A 24,050-nucleotide genomic window follows, 5' to 3' on the forward strand; every position below is an offset into this window, starting at 1 on the left:
GTGATAATCATGGTGTTGTCATAGCTTGTTTTGCCCTCTGTTTTTTCTGTCATTTCTAGTAGATGTAATTACAGTTTGCTTCACATTGATCACAAAACAGATTTTTGTTTTCTAAAACTAAGAGGCTGGGGGGGAGGGTATTAGTTACACAAAGAAACAAAAGTAAATTGTACAGAAAATCATCATAATTTAAACAACATTTATTTTGATTGAATAGTCCAAATTCATTACCATTTGCATTGTTAAAGAATCTGTCTATGGAACTTTAGAATAAGAAGTCAGGTGCATAGATTTAGAATCCATCAGGCAATGGAATCCTCATAGCTAGACCCTTCTATCCAGATTGAAGGTAAAGGGACTCGGTACAGGCATAAGGGTCTGTCTGCATGGGCTGAGGCCTTCGTCCAGGATGATTAAAGAAGTTATATTTAAAACAAACTTTTTCACCGTGTACATAGTTTTCTTATATACAATCATTACCACCATCTTCAGCAAACAGGAAACTGTGCAACTTGCAGTTAATGGCTGTCAGCTGCCTCTGGAAAGAAAGGGTAAGCAAACTGCTCATACATTCTTCAACAAAAAAACTTCAAAAAGAGACTGCAACGAGAAATTGCAGAACTGGAATTAATTTGCAAACTGGACACAATCAAACTAGGCCTGAATAAAGACTGGGAGTGGATGGGTCACTACAAGAACTAAAAACTAATTTCCCCATGCTAATTTTCCCCCTACTGTTACTCACACCTTCTTGCCAACTGTTTGAAATGGGCCACCCTGATTACCACTACAAAAGTGATTTTTCCTCCTGTTGTTAATAGCCCACTTTAATTGAATTGTTTCATTAGAATTGATAAGGCAACTCCCATCTTTTCATGTACTGTGTATATATATTTTGCCTACTGTATTTTCCACTCCATGCATCTTATGAAGTGGGTTTTAGCTTCACTAAAGCTTATGCCCAAATAAATGTATTAGTCTCTAAGGTGCCACAAGTACTCCTCATTGTTTTTGCTCATACTTCATTGTTATCTGGTGATTTGAATGTTAAAGGCTTATCCACATTTAAATGAGCTGCAACGTCTTCACTTTAAAACATTTATATATATTGATAATTATACTCACATATATACATATGTTAATGTGGATGTGCAATAAAATAGTTTTGATATGCAAAATGATTTAAATATAATAGCTTATATAGTATATAAAGTATACTTTCTTGTTCCTTCTGGGTAATTAGAGTCAGGCTGATAATCCATTAAAATAGTCCATATGCTAGAGTGTATTTCTGTTTGTTTCTGATGCTAACCTTGTCAAAGAAATACTATTTGAAAAAGTGCAATTCTTTTATATACCCTCATTTTCTTTATTTAAATGGCAGAATATTATTACTATTAGCATTAGAGCTACATATGAAAAGTAGTATATACAAGCTAGGGAATAGGACTAGTAGTAATAAGTTCTAAAGTCATATCACACCACACAGTATGGACATATCACTGTGGACAAACGGAAAACCACCTTGTGATGTCATGCTAATATGTTACTTATTAACAGATCTTTAAAAAAAAAAAAACTAGCTTGAGCTGGATTCACACCAAGAATGCACTTCCTTCCGCAGTGAAAGGCTGAGCTTTCAAAGGATCACTTTGGAGATCGGCTGAATTTGTTGAATTCTGCAGTCAACTCCCTTAAAATGGTGAGAAAAAGGCATTCCCAGGATAAGTCGGTTTTTCATTATGCGAATCAGAACAGCTTCCCAAAGCCCGGTGATGGCTCTCCACTCAGCCTTACAGATAGCATCGGATCAGTGTTTATGAGGTAAGCTCAGTATGTTTCAGACTCTGATTGAGCATTCTGAACCTATTTTATATCTGGAGCGAGAGTAGCAGCAAAAGAGTGGGATGGCACCATAACACCTACACTGCTGGAAACCCTAATAAAGACGTTTAATTTGTAAAGGCAAAGCACACAGTGATAATGATTACAGTTGGATTAGAGACTGCACTTGGTATGCGGGAGTTAGTCTGAAGGGAGCCATGCGGGGGAATTTATGGGGGAGCACAAAATTTATGAGATTACAATTCCTTATTTTTGTATAGCAATAATAAGACTAATTAAAAAATAATAAGTAGGACTTTGAATTTGTATAGCATTGTCCATCTGAGGATTTCAAAGCTCTTTGCAGTCATTAAGCCTCATGCCAGCCCAGTGAGGGTGCAAGTATTATTTAGAAAGTAAAAGTGGATTTAAAGTGTACTAAAACAGGGAAGTAGGTCAAATATTTTCTCAAGCATTATGGCCTGTGGGCAACTTTATAGTGCTTGTTAAATTGAGTTTTAAGAGAAATTCTTAAATTTGCATAATAGCAAAAAGTGCTTGTGTGATGTGACATTTCATAAAGACTCTCCAGTAAAATGTTCTACTGGAAAAGCTCATATTCTAAGTGCAAAAAGAAAAGGAGTACTTGTGGCACCTTAGAGACTAACCAATTTATTTGAGCATGAGCTTTCGTGAGCTACAGCTCACTTCATCGGATGCATGCCGTGGAAACTGCAGCAGACTTTATTTATACACAGAGAATATGAAAAAATACCTCCTCCCACCCCACTCTCCTGCTGGTAATAGCTTATCTAAAGTGATCATCAGGTGGGCCATTTCCAGCACAAATCCAGGTTTTCTCACCCTCCACCCCCCCACACAAATTCACTCTCCTGCTGGTGATAGCCCATCCAAAGTGACAACTCTTTACACAATGTGCATGATAATAAAGTTGGGCCATTTCCTGCACAAATCCAGGTTCTCTCAGCCCCTCACCCCCCTCCCAAAAACCACACACACAAACTCACTATCCTGCAGGTAATAGCTCATCCAAAGTGACCACTCTCCCTACAATGTGCATAATTAAGGTGGGCCATTTCCAGCACAAATCCAGGTTTTCTCACATCCCCCCCACCCCCATACACACACAAACTCACTCTCCTGCTGGTAATAGCTCATCCAAACTGACCACTCTCCAAGTTTAAATCCAAGTTAAACCAGAACATCTGGGGGGGGGGGGTAGGAAAAAACAAGAGGAAATAGGCTACCTTGCATAATGACTTAGCCACTCCCAGTCTCTATTTAAGCCTAAATTAATAGTATCCAATTTGCAAATGAATTCCAATTCAGCAGTTTCTCGCTGGAGTCTGGATTTGAAGTTTTTTTGTTTTAAGATAGCGACCTTCATGTCTGTGATTGCGTGACCAGAGAGATTGAAGTGTTCTCCGACTGGTTTATGAATGTTATAATTCTTGACATCTGATTTGTGTCCATTTATTCTTTTACGTAGAGACTGTCCAGTTTGACCAATGTACATGGCAGAGGGGCATTGCTGGCACATGATGGCATATATCACATTGGTGGATGTGCAGGTGAACGAGCCTCTGATAGTGTGACTGATGTTATTAGGCCCTGTGATGGTGTCCCCTGAATAGATATGTGGGCACAATTGGCAACGGGCTTTGTTGCAAGGATAAGTTCCTGGGTTAGTGGTTCTGTAGTGTGGTATGTGGTTGTTGGTGAGTATTTGCTTCAGGTTGCGGGGCTGTCTGTAGGCAAGGACTGGCCTGTCTCCCAAGATTTGTGAGAGTGTTGGGTCATCCTTTAGGATAGGTTGTAGATCCTTAATAATGCGTTGGAGGGGTTTTAGTTGGGGGCTGAAGGTGACGGCTAGTGGCGTTCTGTTATTTTCTTTGTTAGAAAGAAAATAAGAAAATAACAAAGAAAATAACAGAACGCCACTAGCGGTCACCTTCAGCCCCCAACTAAAACCCCTCCAACGCATTATTAAGGATCTACAACCTATCCTAAAGGATGACCCAACACTCTCACAAATCTTGGGAGACAGGCCAGTCCTTGCCTACAGATAGCCCCGCAACCTGAAGCAAATACTCACCAACAACCACATACCACACAACAGAACCACTAACCCAGGAACTTATCCTTGCAACAAAGCCCGTTGCCAATTGTGCCCACATATCTATTCAGGGGACACCATCACAGGGCCTAATAACATCAGCCACACTATCAGAGGCTCGTATACCTGCACATCCACCAATGTGATATATGCCATCATGTGCCAGCAATGCTCCTCTGCCATGTACATTGGTCAAACTGGACAGTCTCTACGTAAAAGAATAAATGGACACAAATCAGATGTCAAGAATTATAACATTCATAAACCAGTCGGAGAACACTTCAATCTCTCTGGTCACGCAATCACAGACATGAAGGTCGCTATCTTAAAACAAAAAAACTTCAAATCCAGACTCCAGCGAGAAACTGCTGAATTGGAATTCATTTGCAAATTGGATACTATTAATTTAGGCTTAAATAGAGACTGGGAGTGGCTAAGTCATTATGCAAGGTAGCCTATTTCCTCTTGTTTTTTTCTACCCCCGCCCCCCCCCCCCGATGTTCTGGTTTAACTTGGATTTAAACTTGGAGAGTGGTCAGTTTGGATGAGCTATTACCAGCAGGAGAGTGAGTTTGTGTGTGTATGGGGGTGGGGGGGATGTGAGAAAACCTGGATTTGTGCTGGAAATGGCCCACCTTAATTATGCACATTGTAGGGAGAGTGGTCACTTTGGATGAGCTATTACCTGCAGGATAGTGAGTTTGTGTGTGTGGTTTTTGGGAGGAGGGTGAGGGGCTGAGAGAACCTGGATTTGTGCAGGAAATGGCCCAACTTTATTATCATGCACATTGTGTAAAGAGTTGTCACTTTGGATGGGCTATCACCAGCAGGAGAGTGCATTTGTGTGGGGGGGTGGAGGGTGAGAAAACCTGGATTTGTGCTGGAAATGGCCCACCTGTTGATCACTTTAGATAAGCTATTACCAGCAGGAGAGTGGGGTGGGAGGAGGTATTTTTTCATATTCTCTGTGTATAAAGTCTGCTGCAGTTTCCACGGCATGCATCCGATGAAGTGAGCTGTAGCTCACGAAAGCTCATGCTCAAATAAATTGGTTAGTCTCTAAGGTGCCACAAGTACTCCTTTTCTTTTTGCGAATACAGACTAACACGGCTGCTACTCTGAAACCTATTCTAAGTGCCAAATCCAGCTCCTCTTCGGCAGTCCAAGAGGTCTCCCAAGCTGCACTACTATCAATCACCACACTATCAGTGTGGTTCCATTGGCCAGTGAAGGTTCTGGATGCCGGGCGGACTGTACAGTGGGTGTACAGCTTCCTGCATGGCATGGCATGGCATGCACTCTTCTCTGAGCAGGGGTGGAGTGGGAGGAGCTTACACAAGTGAAGGAAACAGAAAGGGGAAGGCCAGAGGGTCCACTGCTATGTGGATCCTCTCATCCACCCCTTCTGTGGGCAGGGGTGCTGGAACAATTTGTAGAGGCCAGAATAACTGGCAACAGCAATGAAGATCTGAACTTCACAGCTGACCTTTATCTCTAAAATCTCTACATTCAAATCCCCCAAACTTTAGAAAAGTCTCATGACAAACAGTCAAAAGAAAAAAAGTCCCCTTCAATTACGTCATGCAATAGGGGACAGCCAAAAAATGACAAGTTTTTAAAATGCTTTGAAACCAATGCTAGAAGTCTAAATAATAAGTTGGGAGAACTAGAGTGCCTCGTATTAAATGAGGATATTGATATAATAGGCATCACAGAAAACTGATGGAATGAGGATAATCAATGGGACACAGTGATACCAGGGTACAAAATATATCGGAAGGACAGAACAGGTCGCGCTAGTGGGGAGTGGCACTATATGTGAAAGAAAGTATAGAATCAAATGAAGTAAAAATCTTAAATGAACCAAATTGTACTATAGACTCTCTATGGATAGTAATTTCATGCCTGAAAAATAAGAATATAGCAGTAGGGCTATATTACAGACCACCTGCCCAGGATGGTGTTAGTAACTCTGAAATGCTCAGGGAGATTAGAGAGGCTATTAAAATAAAAAACTCAATAATTATAATAATGGGGGATTTCAACTATCCCCATATTGACTGGGTACATGTCACCTCAGGATGGGATGAAGAGATAAAGTTTCTTGACACCTTAAATGACTGCTTCTTGGAGCAGCTAGTCTGGAACCCACAAGAGGAGAGGCAATTCTTGATTTAGTCCTAAGTGAAGCACAGGATCACGTCCAAGAGGTGAATATAGCTGGACCGCTTGGTAATAGTGACCAGAATATAATTAAATTTAACATCCCTCTGGCGGGGAAAACTCCGCAGCGGCCCAACACTGTAGCATTTAATTTCAGAAAGGGGAACTACAAAAAATGAGGAAGTTAGTGAAACAGAAATTAAAAAGGTACAGCGCCCAAAGTCAAATCCCTGTAAGCTGCGTGGAAACTCTTTTAAAAGACACCATAATAGAGGCTCAACTTAAATGTATACCCCAATTTAAAAAACATAGTAAAAGAATCAAAAAAGAGTCACTGTGGTTAAACAACAAAGTAAAACAAGCAGTGAGAGGCAAAAAGGCACCCTTTAAAAAGTGGAAGATACATCCTAATGAGGAAAATAGAAAAGAGCATAAACTCTGGTAAATGAGTGTAAAAATATAATTAGAAAGACCAAAAAAGAATTTGAAGAACAGCTAGCCAAAGACTCCGAAAGTAATAGCAAAACCTTTTTTTAAATACACCAGAAGCAGAAAGCCTGCTAAACAACCAGTGGGGCCACTGGACGATCGAGATGCTAAAGGAGCATTCAAGGATGATAAGGCCATTGCGGAGAAACTAAATGAATTCTTTGCATCAGTCTTCACTGTTGAAGATGTGAGGGAGATTCCCGAATCTGAGCCATTCTTTTTGTGTGACAGATCTGAGGAACTGTCCCAAATTGAGGTGTCATTAGAGGAGGTTTTGGAACAAATTGATAAACTAAACACTAATAAGTCTCCAGGACCTGATGATCTTCACCCAAAAGTTCTGAAGGAACTCAAATGTGAAATTGCAGGACGACTAACTGTAACCTATCATTTAAATCAGCTTCTGTACCAAATGACTGGAGGATAGCTAATGTGACACCAATTTTTAAAAAGGGCTCCAGAGGTGACCCTGGCAACTACAGTACTGGGCAAATTGGTTGAAACTATCGTAAAGAACAAAATTGTCACACACATAGATGAACATAATTTGTTGGGAAATAGTCAACTTGGTTTTTGTAAAGGGAAATCATGCCTCACCAATCTACTAGAATTCTTTGAGGGGGTCAACAAGCATCCAGACAAAGGCGATCCAGTGGATATAGTGTATTTAGGTTTTCAGAAAGCCTTTGACAAGGTCCCTCACCAGAGGCTCTTAAGCAAAATAAGCAGTTATGGGATAAGAGGGAAGGTTCTCTCATAGATTGGTAACTGGTTAAAAGATAGGAAACAAAGAGTCGGAATAAATGTTCAGTTTTCAGAATGGAGAGGGGTAAATAGCGGTGTCCCCCAGGGATCTGTACTGGCCCCAGTCCTATTTAATATATTCCTAAACGATCTGGAAAAAGGGGGTAAACAGTGAGGTGGCAAAATTTGCAGATGATACAAAACTACTCAAGATGTTAAGTCCCAGGCAGACTGCGAAGAGCTACAAAAGGATCTCACAAAACTGGGTGGCTGGGCAACAAAATGGCAGATAAAATTTAATGTTGATAAATGCAAAGTAATGCACATTGGAAAACATAATCCTAACTATACATATACAATGATGGGGTCTAAATTACTGGTTACCACACAAGAAAGAGATCTTGGAGTCATTGTGGATAGTTCTCTGAAATCATCCACTCAATGTGCAGTGGCGGTCAAAAAAGCGAACAGAATGTTGGCTGTCTTACCTGAAGCAAATACTCACCAGCAACCACACAACAAAAACACTAACCCAGGAACCTATCCTTGCAACAAAGCCTGATGCCAACTCTGTCCACATATTTATTCAAGTGACACCATCATAGGACCTAATCACATTAGCCACGCCATCAGGGGCTCGTTCACCTGCACATCTACCAATGTGATATGTGCCATCATGTGCCAGCAATGCCTCTCTGCCATGTACACTGACCAAACCAGACAGTCTCTATGCAAAAGAATAAATGGACACAAATCTAACATCAGGAATCATAACATTCAAAAACCGGTAGGAGAACACTTCAGCCTCTCTGGCCACTCAATAAAAGATTTAAGGGTGGCAATTTTGCAACAGAAAATCTTCAAAAACAGACTCCAGTGAGAAACTGCTGAGCTTGAATTAATATGCAAACTAGAAACCATTAACTTGGGTTTGAATAGAGACTGGGAGTGGTTGGGTCATTACACATATTTAATCTATTTCCCCATGTTAAGTATCCTCACACCTACTTGTCAATTGTCTAAATGGGCCATCTTGATTATCACTACAAAAGTTTTTTTCTCCTGCTTATAATAGCTCATCTTAATTAATTAACCTCTTACAGTTTTTATGGCAACTTCCACCTTCTCTGTATGTAAATATATATATCTTCTTACTATATGTTCCATTCTATGCGTCCGATGAAGTGGGCTGTAGCCCATGAAAGCTTATGCTCTAATACATTTGTTAGTCTCTAAGGTGCCACAAGTACTCCTGTTCTTTTTGCGGATGCAGACTGACACGGCCGCTACTCTGAAACCTATATTTGTTCAGAATGTAAACTCTCCCTTAACACAAATGAAGTTCTCGTGGTGATAACAGTATCCTTCAGAGACCAGCCCAACCCACTCCGTTGTGTTGCCAAGGCATCATTCAGACAAACTGAAGCAGTAAAGAGAGGGGCCACCTTTCATCTTAAACATATGCTATCTTTGCAGCCCAGTTATGACAACTTATTGAGCAGTGAAACAGTTCACAGTGTTTTAACACACCAAACTTCTCTAGGAGAAGCATTTGTCTGATGTGGCCTGTTATATCTGAGACACATTTCTTACAGGTTCCAAAAGCAAAAAAAAAAAAAAAAGTTTGAGACCAATTCTGCCTCAGATGAAATAAATAGTTCAGTAGAACAGTTTATTATCCACAGTCTTCTCTGCTGTAAAAACAGGGAGGAGCTGACTCAATAATTCATTTTCATTGTTATATATGCAATTCATTTTCATTGTTATATTATTTCCTCATTCTGAGTTTTTCCTTACACTTTGAGCAACTCATGGTAGGAACCTCCTTTCCTAGACATCTAGAAAAATCTGGGAGCTACCAAAAACAAATAAATGAATAATAATAGCCTCATCCAATTAAAGTCATTGTAGGTCATTAAACAGGCATGACTGGCTTGGTTGGATGCGGAGACATAAGAAAATAACTTGTGATGAGGATAGGATCCTTTTTATAACCGCAGCACAATCACTACAGCAGCAAGAGAGGCAACATGGTCCTAGGACAGGGGTGGGCAAACTTTTTGGCCTGAGGGCCATATCTGGTTTCCAAAACTGAATGGAGGGTTGGGTAGGGAAGGCTGTGCCTCCCCAAACAGCCTGGCCCCCGCCCCCTATCCACCCCCTCCCACTTCCCGCCTGCTGACTGCCCCCCTCAGAACCTCTGACCCATCCAATCCCCCCTGCTTCTTGTCCCCTGACCGCCCCAACCCCCTGCCCCTAACTGCCCCACTGGAACCCCACCCTCTATCCAACCCTCCCCCCCCCTGCTCCCTGTCTCCTGACTGCCCCGACCCCTATCCACACCCCCGTTCCCTGACAGGCACCCCGGGACTCCCACCCCTATCCAACCACCCTGTTCCCTGTCCCCTGACCGCCTACCCCACCCCCTGGAACTTCCTCCCCATCCCACCGCTCCCTGTCCCCTGACTGCCCTCTGGGACCCCCTGCCTCTTATCCAACCCTCCCGCCCCCTTACCATGCCGCTCAGAGCAGCAGGACTGGCAGCCGCGCCGCCTGTCCGGAGCCAGCCACGCCACCACACTGCCCGGCAAGAGCTCACAGCCCCACCGCCCAGAGCACTGGCGGCATGGCGAGCTGAGGCTGCGGGGGCACAGCAGGAGAAGGGCCGGGGGCTAGTCTCCCCAGCCAGGAGCTCAAGGGCCAGGCAGGATGGTTCTGTGGGCATAGTTTGCCCACCTCTGTACTAGGTTCTACTCCTGCTTCTGCCACTGATCTGCTGTGTGAACTTGGATAGGTCACTTTACTTTCAGTTTCTGTTTCCTCTCGCAGCCTTTGTATGTCTTTTTTATTTATTTTATTTAGAAATTCTAAGCTCCTTGGGTCAGGGATTGTCTCTGACTATAAATATATACACAGCCGAGCACAGTGAGGCTCTGACCTGGATTGGAACCTCTAGGCACTACTCTAATACAAACAAAAATAAGTAGTAGTAATGGCAGAAAGGAAAAGGTCTTTGGATAAAAGAAAGACAGGTTAAAATGGCTGGGTTCCACTGTGATTAAAAGATGAGATTTTTGAACTTTAGGTATAAAGGCTACAACAATATACACTGAAGACATATTTTTTTCATAATCTACTTTCCTAATTTTTGATTTGATATTTGTAGTCCTCACAGACTAAGTTTCCCTCAAACACTGGGTGACATGATCTGCAAGGACTTAACTGACATGACTAGAAAGCACTATGGGAGAAATCCTGGCCCTACTAAAGTCAGTGAGAGCTTTGCTATTGATTTCAATGGGGCCAGGATTTCACCTGGTACAAAAACTTATTAGCAGAAGAAAAACTTATTGTCTGTAAGAGTTGGGTATTATTATTATTATTATAAAGCTGTCCCCAACCTGTCATTTTGGTAATTATCTCCAAGAAGACCTCAGGTATCATATTGTATTTGGGCCTGAAATCCAGACACTGCTTTATTCACAAGAAGGAACTTTACCCAGAAGGAAGAATGGATACTGCATTGATGTTGGTATCCACCAAGAGAAACAGCAGACAGTTTGAGGAGAGCACCTCTGCTGACATGCCTCATAAAAGAAGGAAGGATCAGCCCACAGGTAATGATGATGATAGGAGTCATAACATCCAGGAGGACATCAGCGAGATGGAGGGAATCCATATTTTTGTAGTGTGGGATCATCATATGAACTGGAGCAATATATTTTAATAAGCTGAAGTGGAGGAGCTGTGGAAAAAAGAAGACATGCAGTTCATGCTTGTTAAGCATGACTGTGAAGAAAGGAATTCAATAAAACTATACAAGCTATGTGAACTTGGCTGAGCCTGTAGCGAAAACTGTGCTGTGATTTACCCCACTTTCAGGATAATGGTTTCTCTATCACTCCATACTGGGTGAATGTTATTAAACTGCTATTCAGCCACTTGCGTCAGATGAGTTTGTGAGCATCCTGCCACAAAGCTGTCCCAACATACTGTGGAGGTTCAAACAAATAATATGAACATCAGTCCAATCCTTCTTACTAAACGCAGTCGTTCCTCCCTTAGGATTACTCAGAGGCCACTCACACCTCTATTACGTCCAGGATATTAACATGCTGCACTTGCTACAGTAAATCAATAGGGGTCAATTAAAATCTCTCTGCAGGATTCCCCTGTCTGGTAGGTAATAAGGTGGGTCAAAAGAAGAACCCAACCAACCTGTTGTAGTGTTGATGACATTTAATGGGCAACGCATACTATACAAGTAGTTTGAGTGTTTATATAATGGATAACAATGCTGTACTGATCCTTACCAGAGGATGGATTTGGCGTATGATATGCCTGTGGGTCCTTTGTAGAGAAGTGCTGATGATATGGGTGTAAGGTTTTGATTATGTGTTATCACTGTGAGAAGGCACTTGTGTGATGGCCTGTGGGATTAATTTTATGCACATTTCCACTTGTGGATAATAGTGTTTATGTCTCATAGTCTTACCTGCTGACTTCTTATGGCAATCCACAGGGAACAGCACATATACTGACTATGAGTGTGTGCATAGTTGACTTACTTTGTGTCTTTTGTACATATTTTGTATGCTAAATGACTTGCAGATGTTTCACAACCCTTCACTGACTTGCTTGTATGCCTAATAGGCGTGTCTCTTTAGCATGTGTGGTAGAATTAGAAGTCGTGCTGCTGTTTCAACATCTTTCCACATGTCTTGCCAGCACAATTTTTATATCTGTGTGGTTGTGGTTAGAGCCTGCCCATGTCTCACATGTGTAAAGCTTAGTGAAAAGTCTTTATCTAATCTTCTCTTTGTCCTTGAAATGACCCTGATAGTAGGATACTGTGAAATATCCTATAGATTCTGACCTCTTGCACATTGCTGGCCATAAAACCTCACACATACCCTCCCCTCCTGTAATAGACCCATAAATTCTGGCTGAGTTACTGGAGTCCTCAAATCCTGATTTAAAGACTTCAAGTTGCAGAGAATTCCTACATGGAAGAGAGCACAGCACATGACTGTACATGTGGCCTTGTGACCCAGGAGTTCCTGGGTTCAGGTCCTTCCCCAAGCATAATTTGGTGATCATATTGCTTCTCTGGCTGGCTTTAAGCATCTTACTTTGAGGGTACTTCAGGTCACTGCTTGTTTATCCATGGACTTTTCTAAGTGGATGTTGGGGTGTGTGCAAGACAACCAAAAAATATGGCTCTTTTCTTAATTATTGGTCTGTGTTTGCCTTACACTTTCCAGGCATCACAATTTTACCTTGGCACTTAGTGTTTAGTGCAAGACAAATTCTTCTGTAAAGTTTCATGGCAGTGTTATGGAGGACTCTGGCCACTGCTGTATTGTAACATAGGCAGTTGGACACACACACACACCCCTATCTTTATGCACTGCATTCACTGTGGTTCTCCACTAGTCCGTTTTAGCATTTTCTAACCTATTTGTTGCATTTCCCAAAATTTTCCTGACTCAAACACTTCTATTAAGCTTTGCACAACTCTTGGCTGTGTCTGTGTACTGTATATCATGTTTCACCTATGCTATGGACGGCAGTGGCACACACAACAGTGGACCTGTGCAAACAACTAGTAACACAGCATTAATAGTTGTCTGCGCAGGGTCCACTATTTTCCTCCCTTGGAATCCAGAAGGGAATGACGCACATACTTTGCAAACTCAGTTTCTCCTTTACGTATCCGAATACTAAATATTCTTATATTGTACGTAACAATTTAACAGGGATGAGCAGAAGCCAGGATGGTTTTGGTTTTGTAAGACCTCATTGTTTCGGTTTTGCAAAACATCATCAGCCTGGTTTTGGTTTCTCAAAACTAATAGTCAGAGATATAAAGAAAACCACATATGAAAGCATGCAGTGAGCCCTCACAGCTGCAAAAATATGAGCATTTAAAATAGTACCATCCTTATTGCAATAATCTACCTGCCAGGAGTTTGGGAAAAATGGAACCTGGGTCTGACCTACCGATGTGCTGTTGGGCCAGTTCGCAGAGATCACTTTACCTGTCATTGTGATGGAGACCCCTGCCAAAGAGGATGCATGTCAAGGACTCATGATTCTTTGGGACTAGAGTTCTTAGCCCCCAAAGAGGACTGAAAAGTGAATCCCGTGAGCATGTGCGGCTCTCTGCACTATTGTGTACTTCAGGATAAGGAGGATTAAGAACTGGAGGCTTCTTCTTCCCTGGACTGCATTATCTGGTGCTACTGTGCTGAAGATGCTGCCAGCTCTTCCCTCTCCTGACTGTGCTGTATAGTGCTGCCCTGAAGTTTTACTTTCTCCCTTCTCTCCACTACTACAATAGACAGAGAGGCTGGGGGAGGAAAAAGAGGCGACTGCCATGGAGGCTTTTTATTTCTTTAAAGAAATATCCCCATCTGTTAAATCTCCTCCTTTAAGCCCCATTCACCCCTCATTAGTAGCTGCCAGTGTAGACAAGAAATCCTGGTTTAAATTGTCTTGGGTGTGGAGGGAGCTCCAAAAGCTGCTACACTATTGACTATAATGTGGCATCTTTCTATTTTCTGATGTAACTACTGTATTTCAACTCTATATATGAAGGTGCAGAATGATAATGTGTATTTCCCACTTAAACATAAACCTTCTTTTAAAAGAGGAAAAGAAGATACATCAGCTACTCACATGGTCCCCATTACCGTAGTATCCAAATGCTGCACAGAATAAATGCATGGAAGACTCGTATCACTCCTGTGAGGTCAGGACGTGCCCATTGTACAGGTGAGGAACTGAGGCCCAGATCCACAAAGAGATTTAGATGCCATTGAGATCCACAAAAACCCCACTGTTCTGCCTCCTAGACTCACTCAGTGCCAAAAAATTAAATTTTTGCTGTAAAAGTCTTCTAAGGTGCCTAATTTCTGCCTCAGGCATCAGGCACCTGCCTGAGGCAGTGACGCCCAAGACCAATCTCACACCTAAGCCCCAGTGCAATCCTCAAACCAGATGAAGATAGGCATTGATTGTCCTGCCTATCTAACCTGTAGTCCATTAGGGGTGCTCTGAGGAGGCCTTCCTTATAAACTTTAGGCCTGCAGTTTGGGTACTCATCCATGCTGTGAGAGACCCCAGTTCAATTTCCCCCCTATGCCTGATGAAAAGAAGGCATTTGAACAGGGATCTTCCACCTCTCAGTGTTGCACACCTAAGTCCCTTTGTGGATCCAGGTCTAAGTGACTTACCCAAAGTCAGACAGGAAGTTTGTGGTAGAGCGGGGCCTTGAACTCAGTTTCTGGAAGCCTAGGCTAGCTTGCTAGAGTGGCCAAAATTTTGAAATTCAAGCCATATCTTCACTACAAAAAAAAAAATGCACATACACACAGAAAAGATATTCTTAACTAACTTGAGGTAAAAGCTTAGGGCTTGTCTACCCAACACAGCAAACAGCTCTCCAGGGCCTGATATCTAGACCACTAATTGGGCAGGTCCTGCTGATGCACTCTAAAAGGTACCAGAGAAGTAGTAATGGAGTTTCTAATTATGAGATTTAGGATGGGCAAAAACTGTGTCACCTGTGACAGGAGCAGCATCTCAGATAGTAACTATATGAATGACTGAAGACTGGCAAGCAGTACTCAAGGGGTTCTCATATATACCTGATGTACTATTGAGCAGTAAGAGTAGCGTTGGTGAGCAGGGTTCTGACTACAGCTGTTTTTTTGTTCAACCAAAAAAATTGTTCCAACTTGAAACAAAAAAGCAGAATTTTTTATGTTTCTTCAGAACAAAAATTCTGGAAAGTTTCATTTTGAAACCATCAAAGCTTTTCATTTCAATAATATCAAAATATCTCATTTTGACTTTTATATTTCAGTATTATTTTAATGTAAAAGTATAAACAAAATGAATCTAATGGATATTGGAACCAAGATATTTCAACATTATCAAAACAAAACAACAGGAATCATTTTGACTTTCCTATAAATTTTTTTTGTCAAAATAAACATTCATGTAACATGTTTGATTTTGACAAAACTGAATTTTCCAGCAGAAAACTGTTCCTTTGAAAGTGTTTTGACCAACTCTAGTTATGAATTCTCCAGCTTTTACAATCTAGATTGTGTAATAGTGACTGTGGTATCTGAATGATACTAGAAAGAAGATGACCAGTCCTGGGATGGTCAATAACATTATTCTAGTCACCACCTATCATGGTAGGATTCTTTTTCAGAAATCAGAATTTTTTCAATGTAAAGAAAAAAAAAGACCAGTATGGATCTAATATTTCAGATGCAAAATTAAAGTATAATAAATACAGATTAATCTTTGCAGCACTGTTCACAGCAAGTCTATCGGAAGCATTCAGAATATCTTATAGCTCACTGTCTTTTAAGTACATGTAGGGCTGAGGAAATATGAGGCCACATTTTGGGCCTAGGTGCTTATTTATAGTATATTAATATTTATATCTTATGTTTAAACCAATATTAATTCAGTTTTGTTTAAATGGAAACAAACTGCACCATTAGGGGGAGCTGTTCAATGTGGCTTTCATTTAGCACAGTGGTTCTCCACCAGAGGTATGCATACCCCTAGGGGTATGCAGAGATCTTCCAAGGGGTACATCCACTATTCTAGATTTTTGCCTAGTTTTACAACAGGCTACATAAAAAGCACTAGTGAAGTTAGTACTAACTAAAATTTCATACCATGACTTGTTTACAGTGCTCTATATACTATACAGTGAAATATAAGTACAATATTTACATTCCAATTGTTTTATTTTATAGTTATATGGTAAAAATGAGAAAGTCAGCAATTTTTCAGTAATAGTGTGCTATGACACTTCTGTATTTTTGTCTGATTTTGTAAGCAAGTAGTTTTTAAGTGAGATGAAATTTGGGGGTACACAAGACAAATCTGACCCTGAAAGGGATACGGTAGACTGGAAAGGTTGAGAGCCCACTGATCTAGCAGCACTACACCAACCCTCTGGGAAGAAAGGAGGGGAGAAGCCAGGGTTAGCAAGGGTGTCAGACAAAGGACCTTATGCCTGTCATTATCTTTTATTCTTGCATCTCACATCCTTCCTATATCCCACTCTAGTTTGCCATCCTTCGCTGTGTTTTATCCAGATTAGGTCCTGATCATGTAAGTTATAATAATAAAGATGTGTACCTGCTCCAAGGAGTCTACAGTCTAAGGTCTTGATCCTGACACTGGGTCTACTAGTACAGGGATCGGCAACCTTTGGCATGTGGCCCACCAAGGAAATCCGCTGGCCGCGCTGAGACGGTTTGTTTACCTTCAGCGTCTGCAGGTTCGGCCGATCGCAGCTCCCACTGCCGTGCAAGGCCAATGGGGGCTGGGGAAGGGACGGCCAGCACGTCCCTCTGCGCACGCCGCTTCCCGCAGCTCCCATTGGCCTCGCACGGCAAACCGCAGCCAATGGAAACTGCAGTTGTGTTTACCTGCTGACACTGCAGGTAAACAAACCGTGAGGCTCATTAGCTCTAATCCAGAAGAATTGGCGGGCCACGTGCCAAAGGTTGCCAATCCCTGGTCTAGTAGACCCAGTGTCAGAATCAAGACCTTAGACTGTAGACTCCTTGGAGCAGGTACACATCTTTATTATTTGCCTGTAAGGCTTCTTGGCACAGCATACGTGAAATAGCCATGAACTATGCTTTATAATACAATGATATCTATGTTTACCAAGAGCACTTTTTAAAAGCTATGTAATTACTATTAGACACACTAGGATATGGACTTTTATATAATAACAGCAGGTGTCTGTTGCTGACAGCAGTTGATCTTCACATAGTTTCCTTACTGCACCTATTATAACTGCATAACAACACAAGCTCCACTGTGCCTTCTCCTTTATGTCAGAAGATTTGCCACAATATCAAAATAAAAGCCACATTAGCACCTGCACATCCAATAGCTTAACGTAGAAAGGGAACTCATTCTTATATAACTGTGTCATTGTGATCAGAGGCCATACTAAATACCTTACTATAAAATAAACAATGAGGAGTTCTTGTGGCACCTTACAGACTAACAAATTTATCTGGGCATAAGCTTTCGTGGGCTAGAACCCACTTCACCAGGTGCATGGAGTGGAAAATACAGGAGCAGGTATAAATACATGAAAAGATGGGAGTTGCCTTACCAAGTGTGAGGTCAGGCTAAAGAAACAGTTCAATTAACAGTAGGATACCAAGGGAGAAAAATAACTTTTGTAGTGGTAATGAGAGTGGCCCATTTCAAACAGTTGACAAGAAGGTAAGGGACACCATCATAGGACCTAACCACATCAGCCACACCATCAGGGGCTCGTTCACCTGCACATCTACCAATGTGATATATGCCATCATGTGCCAGCAATTCCCCTCTGCCATGTACATTGGTCAAACCGGACAGTCTCTACACAAAAGAATAAATGGACACAAATCTGACATCAGAAATTATAACATTCAAAAACCAGTAGGAGAACACTTCAATCTCCCTGGTCACTCAATAACAGACCTACCATTAATTGTATTGTCTCATTAGACTGACCTCACACTTGGTAAGGCAACTCCCATCTTTTCATGTATTTATACCTATTCCTGTATTTTCCACTCCATGCATCTGATGAAGAGGGTTCTAGCCCATGAAAGCTTATGCCCAAATAAATTTGTTAGTCTCTAAGGTGCCACAAAGACTCCTCGTTGTTTTTGCTGATACAGACTAACATGGCTACCACTCTGAAACCTGTTACTGTAGAATGTATTTGTTGCACCAACCATTCCCTGACAAGACCTGGTCACAGATTTATATATATATATAGTCTAGTGCCTGGATTATTTTCAATTCTAGATTTTACATTTTCATTGTAATGAAAAGGCATTGTGTGAAGGCTGTCACATAGCATTTTGTCAATGAAATGGCGTGCACTGAGAATTTGCCAAGAGCCGTTTCCTGAGTAAGATGATGTGCCATGGAACAAAGTGCTACCACCTATTTGTGAACGGAGATTGGGGATACATTTTCCAATGTCTAGTTTGCAGACACCAGTTTATCTGAGCACAAGCATCTTGTTCAGCTTGTGCCTAATTTTGAAGCTGTAGCCCACAGAGGCTTGGGTTTCCTGAAAAATTATGTTTTGCTAGAGAGTCACCTTTAATTAATTTAGACATGAGAACTAAGTTAGTTTCAAGCAGCTACAAACTAACCTCCAAGGAAACAGAAGCAGATTTTTAAAATATGAAAGCATTGTAATTATTATCCTCTCCACTAAGTCATTTCCAAGCTGTCATAAAAGTAAAGGGAAGGATAACCACCTTTCTGTATACAGTGCTATAAAATCCCTCCTGACCAGAGGCAAAACCCTTTCACCTGTAAAGGGTTAAGAAGTTAAGATAACCTCACTGGCACCTGACCAAAATGACCAATGAGGAGACACGATACTCTCAAAGCAGGAGAGGGGAGAAACAAAGGGTTCGTCTGTCTGTGTGATGCTTTTGCCGGGAACAGATCAGGAATGCAGTCTCAGAACTTCTGTTAGTTAGTAAGTAATCTAGCTAGAAATACGTTAGATTTCCTTTTGTTTAATGGCTGGTAAAATAAGCTGTGCTGGATGGAATGTATATTCCTGTTTTTGTGTCTTTTTGTAATTTAAGGTTTTGCCTAGAGAGATTCTCTATGTTTTGAATTTGATTACCCTGTAAGGTATTTACCATCCTGATTTTACAGAAGTGATTCTTTTACTTTTTCTTTAATTAAAATTCTTCTTTTAAGAACCTGATTGATTTTTCATTGTTCTTAACATCCAAGGGTTTGGGTCTGTGTTCACCTATGCAAATTGGTGAGGATTTTTATCAAGCCTTCCCCAGGAAAGGGGGTGTAGGGCTTGGGGGGATATTTTGAGGGAAGACGTCTCCAAGTGGTCCCTTTCCCTGTTCTTTGTTTAACACGCTTAGTGGTGGCAGCATAGAGTTCAAGGACAAGGCAAAGTTTGTACCGTGGGGAAGTTTTTAACCTAAGCTGGTAAGAATAAGCTTAGGGGGTCTTTCATGCAGGTCCCCATATCTGTACCCTAGAGTTCAGAGTGGGGAAGGACCTTGACACAAGCTATTCCCTTTCCCCCACCACACATACAAAATCACAACATATAGGCATTATGCAAAGAGCACCACATATACATTCAGGCTAGATGGTTTATTTTAGGTTAAGAAAAATCTAATGTACGTATATGGGCACCTATCACTATGATATTTGAGCACTTCAGTCTTCAGCTTATCTATACTCACATGCCCCTGTAAGTTAGGGAAGTATTGTTATCCCCATTTTAGAGATGGGGATTTGAAGCTCAGAGAATAAGGGGCAGATTTTTAAAAGTGACTTGCCCAAGGTCACACAGCAAATCTGTGGCAGAGCAGGGTCTAGGTCTCCTCAATTAAAAGTTAATGCCCTAACCACTGGACCATCCTTTCTAGAAAAGAAGAAGTGTGAATTTTCCACCAGAGAGAAAGCAGAGTACATCCCTCATTCTAAGTCCCCGCTCCTTAAACAGTTTCACAGTCCTGGTTCTGGTAGACAAACATCTCACGTTTAAAGATTCTGTACATAGAAAGCTATGTAGCTACCTACAACATGGACATCTCTTAGGGTACATCTACACTACATACCCACGGTAGCTCTGATTGAGCTAGTGTGCTAAACGTAGAGTGTAGCTGTGGCAGCATAAGAAACAGGAGAGGCAAGCTGCCCTGAGTAGTATCCATCTGAGAGCAAAGACACATAGTTAGGGCAAGCAGCCACTCGCTCCTGTGGCTATACTCTATTTTTAGCACTCTAGGTTGACCAGAACTAGAGCAGGTATGTCTTCTTGAGCAGGAAATCACACCCCCAGCTCAACGTGTAAACAAACCCTCCAAAAAATAAAGGTTACATTTGTCTAAGTATTGGAAGGTCAGGGGCCAAGTTCACAGCTGATGTAAATCAGCATAGCTCCATTGACATCGGTGAAGATACACCAATATATACAAACCAGGAATCTTGCCCTGGATTTTTAATCTGGTCTTTAGAGTCTCCAGAATTAGCTTTGAAATTTCAACAAAACAGCAGGTTCTCTCACTAGATTTCTGGAACTTCCTTCTTCCATTTGGCCTCAACATACTCTCCTAGAGAGAAACTATTCTTAACGTTGGCACTTTCACTTCTGTTTCCAGATGTGCTGATCTATACAGACATTTAAAATAATTCCAGAGGCAGGGTATTAACTAAGGCCACCAATTTTCAGACTTGGGTGCCTAAAATAAAGTCATGTTAAGTTGCAACCTTCCAGAAAGAGTATTTTATGTAACTTCTCTTTGTGTATGCCATGAATGTAACAATCTAAACTGCACACATGCACAAAGCCTGTTGGGCTGCAGCCTGGGCTTGTAGCCATTGCTGTAGGGCAGCAGTAGGCTTGGACTACCACTGCTGAGTTCCTCTTCCCACTGTAGGCCATGTTCCATTTTTCCTCTAATGTAGGGTGTGCCCAGAATCCCACTCCAATTACCACATATAAGCAGGTAAAATTCCCATCTTACTCTGAACAATATAAACACACTAGCTATAGGCTAAAGGTTACCACTTCATATATTTGCCTTTATTTTTAAATTAAATTAAACAACAAATCAGCTACAAAATGTACCCTAAACTTCATCCTATGCTTTCTCCACAAGTATATTCATAAATTGATTTTCCTCCCCCAAGCTTCTCTGTTTCCTCTCTACTCAGAGAGGCACCTGCCTTTTCAATTCTCCTGGATTAGAGCTAATGAGCCTCACCTGGTCAGGCTAGCAGCATGAGATTGCAACAGAAGCCTTGCATCTCCCTGCAGAATCCTAGAGCTCATTCTGTCCCAGCAAGTCTGAATTCTGTAACAGCTTCATAGTATGCATAGTTATTCTTACACATAGTATACTTCATAGACTAATACTTAGTCCTGCCATGAGTGCAGGGGACTGGATTAGATAACCTCTTTCAGTCCTATGATTCTATTACAGAAACTTTTCTTTTACTAGATTAATAAATATTTAATAACAATACTCAGTACTTTCATAGTACTTTACATTTCTAACTGTTGTATAAATGCTAACTAATGAATGGATCTTCACCACAACCTTGGTGATTGGTTAGCATTATTATCCACATTTTAAAAACAAGAAAAATAAGGCACTAACTGAGGTTAAGAGACTTTTTCAAGGCTAGTCAGCAAGGGGTCTGATCTTGCAGCTCACTTGAGCTGTCTTGTTGAAATCAGAGAGACAAGGTAGATGAGATGTCATAAATATAAAGGGAAGGCTAACCACCTTTAAATCCCTCTTGGCCAGAGGAAAAAACCCTTTCACCTGTAAAGGGTTAAGAAGCTAGGATAACCTCGCTGGCACCTGACCAAAATGACCAATGCGGAGACAAGATACTTTTAAAGCTGGAAGGGGGAAGAAACAAAGGGTTCTCTCTGTCTGTCTGTCGCTTTTGCCAGGATCAGAGCAGGAATGCAGGTCAGAACTCCTGTAAAGGGCTAATAAACAAAACAGAAACCAATGCATATCTAACTAGATTGCTTAAATGGATGATAAAATAAGTTGTGCTGAATGGAATGTATATTCCTGTTTTTGTAACTTAAGCTTTTGCGTAGAGGGATTCTCTATGTTTTGAATCTGATTACCCTGTAAGGTATTTACCATCCTGATTTTACAGAGGAGATTCTTTTACTTTTTCTTCAATTAAAATTCTTCTTTTAAGAACCTGATTCTTTTTCATTGTTCTTAAGATCCAAGGGTTTGGGTCTGTGTTCACCTATGCAAATTGGTGAGGATTTTTAATCAAACCTTCCCCAGGAAAGGGGGTGTAGGGTTTGGGAGAATTTGGGGGAGAAAGACGTTTCCAAGCGGGCTCTTTCCCTGTTATATATTTGTTTGTATATATAGATGCTTGGTGGTGGCAGCAATAAAGTCCGGGGGCAAAAGGTAAAATAATTTGTACCTTGGGGAAGTTTTAACCTAAGCTAGTAAAAATAAGCTTAGGGGGTTTTTCATTCAGGTCCCCACATCTGTACCCTAGAGTTCAGAGTGGGGAAGGAACCTTCACATGAGGTAATATCTTTTGTTGGACAGAAGTTGGTCCAATAAAGATATCACCTCACCTACCTTGTGTCTCTAATATCCTGGGACCAACAGAGTTACAACTACACGGTATACAACAATTGTTGAAATCAGTAAGAATACTCCGATGAGGATGAGCTTCAGGAAAGGGTGCCAAGTCACAGAAGAATATACATATTTACACTGTCTGTTACTCCTGGAGATATGGGGCAAAATCTATAATAATATAATAGCTATATGTAATGGCTAGAAATTTAGGCCCCAGTCCTTAACACACAGACATACTTAAAATTATATGGAGGACCAAGGTTTTATATAGGCAACCTGTGGTCCATCTAATCCAGAATCTTTTCTCCAAGAGTAGACAGTACCAGATGCTTCAGAGGAAGCTATAAGAAACCCTGCAGTAGGCTTCACCCATCATCAGACAATATTCAGCTGAGAATTGTATTGGTACTACATAAAGAAGAAAATCTGAAATACATACAAATGTCCAGATCCTACTCTGGGATCCACTAGCAAAGACCTCTTCTTCTGTGTGGAGTCTCCATGACTCTACAGGATCAGGGGTGGTGATTCTGATACAGGCTTAAACATGTATTTATACCATACATTTTAAATGTAATGAAATTGGGCCAGTTTTGTTGGGGATTTTTATTTTATTTTAGTCCTTATAATATACATGTAAATAGATATACAATCCACACTTTTAAACTTATATATAGTTTCTTTACATAAAATACCATATTTTCTACCTGGGCCTGTTACCTATTATGAAATACAATCAGAGATCTGGAATATTTTTGATACTCTCATTTATATTTCATTGGTAGCATGCAGAAGCCCCTGTGTGAGATGCTGCCATTTAATGTTTCTCTCTGCCTGCAAATTCAATAGCATCCTGCTGAGTACAAGTGGGGGGTCTGACATTTGATCCTACTGTATATTTGTTGCATGACATTAGATGGTTTCTTGGGGCTGCCATGCCAACCTAGAGTGTTGCTAGACAGAAGCAGAAAACAGATTTATCTGAGACAGTATAGGTGAAAACATCAGCTCTAGTGAGTTATCCTAATATAGAGGGTTCATACCACTGGCACATAGGCAGACTTCTTCAGGGTACTCCCTATATTAACAATCGCAGGTAAATCTTGGAACATAAACCTGGGAAGTGCTGAGTGTCTCATGAGAAGTACCCAAAATGTCCATGTTTGCTTATGTTAGAAATATCAGGAATGTAGAGTTTGATCTTCCCTGGGTTTGCAGGAGAACCTTAGGAGCTCTCAGATATGTATATTGTGAGATCTAAAATGCTAATTGAAGGAGCAAAGGTGATGAACTTCAACAGAGACTTCATTTATCCAAAATGTGAATTAGTCATTGAAGTGAAATATGTTCAAATTAAAAAACACACACAAAACAATGAATTTTAAACAGTTTGCTTTCCCTTGCTCAACTTTCACTCTCTTGATCATCCTCCATTGTCATCAATGGGAGATTTGCCATTGACTTAATGGGAGCAGGATCAAGCCCCTAGCTTTTGTGATATCACC

General features: G+C 41.0%; 1 protein-coding gene across 1 annotated transcript in view; it reads left to right on the forward strand.

Annotated features, from left to right (window-relative positions):
* The first annotated feature begins 1,506 nt into the window (after positions 1-1,506).
* Positions 1,507-24,050, forward strand: part of GRAMD2B (GRAM domain containing 2B) — a 75,892-nt gene continuing 53,348 nt past the window's right edge. The window contains exon 1 of the mRNA XM_048851016.2: positions 1,507-1,824. Coding sequence (XP_048706973.1) covers positions 1,700-1,824 — 125 coding nt within the window. The 5' untranslated portion in view covers positions 1,507-1,699. The remainder of the gene's footprint in view (positions 1,825-24,050) is intronic.

This window comes from Caretta caretta, chromosome 5 (assembly GCF_965140235.1).
Source record: "Caretta caretta isolate rCarCar2 chromosome 5, rCarCar1.hap1, whole genome shotgun sequence".
NCBI lineage: Eukaryota > Metazoa > Chordata > Testudines > Cheloniidae > Caretta > Caretta caretta.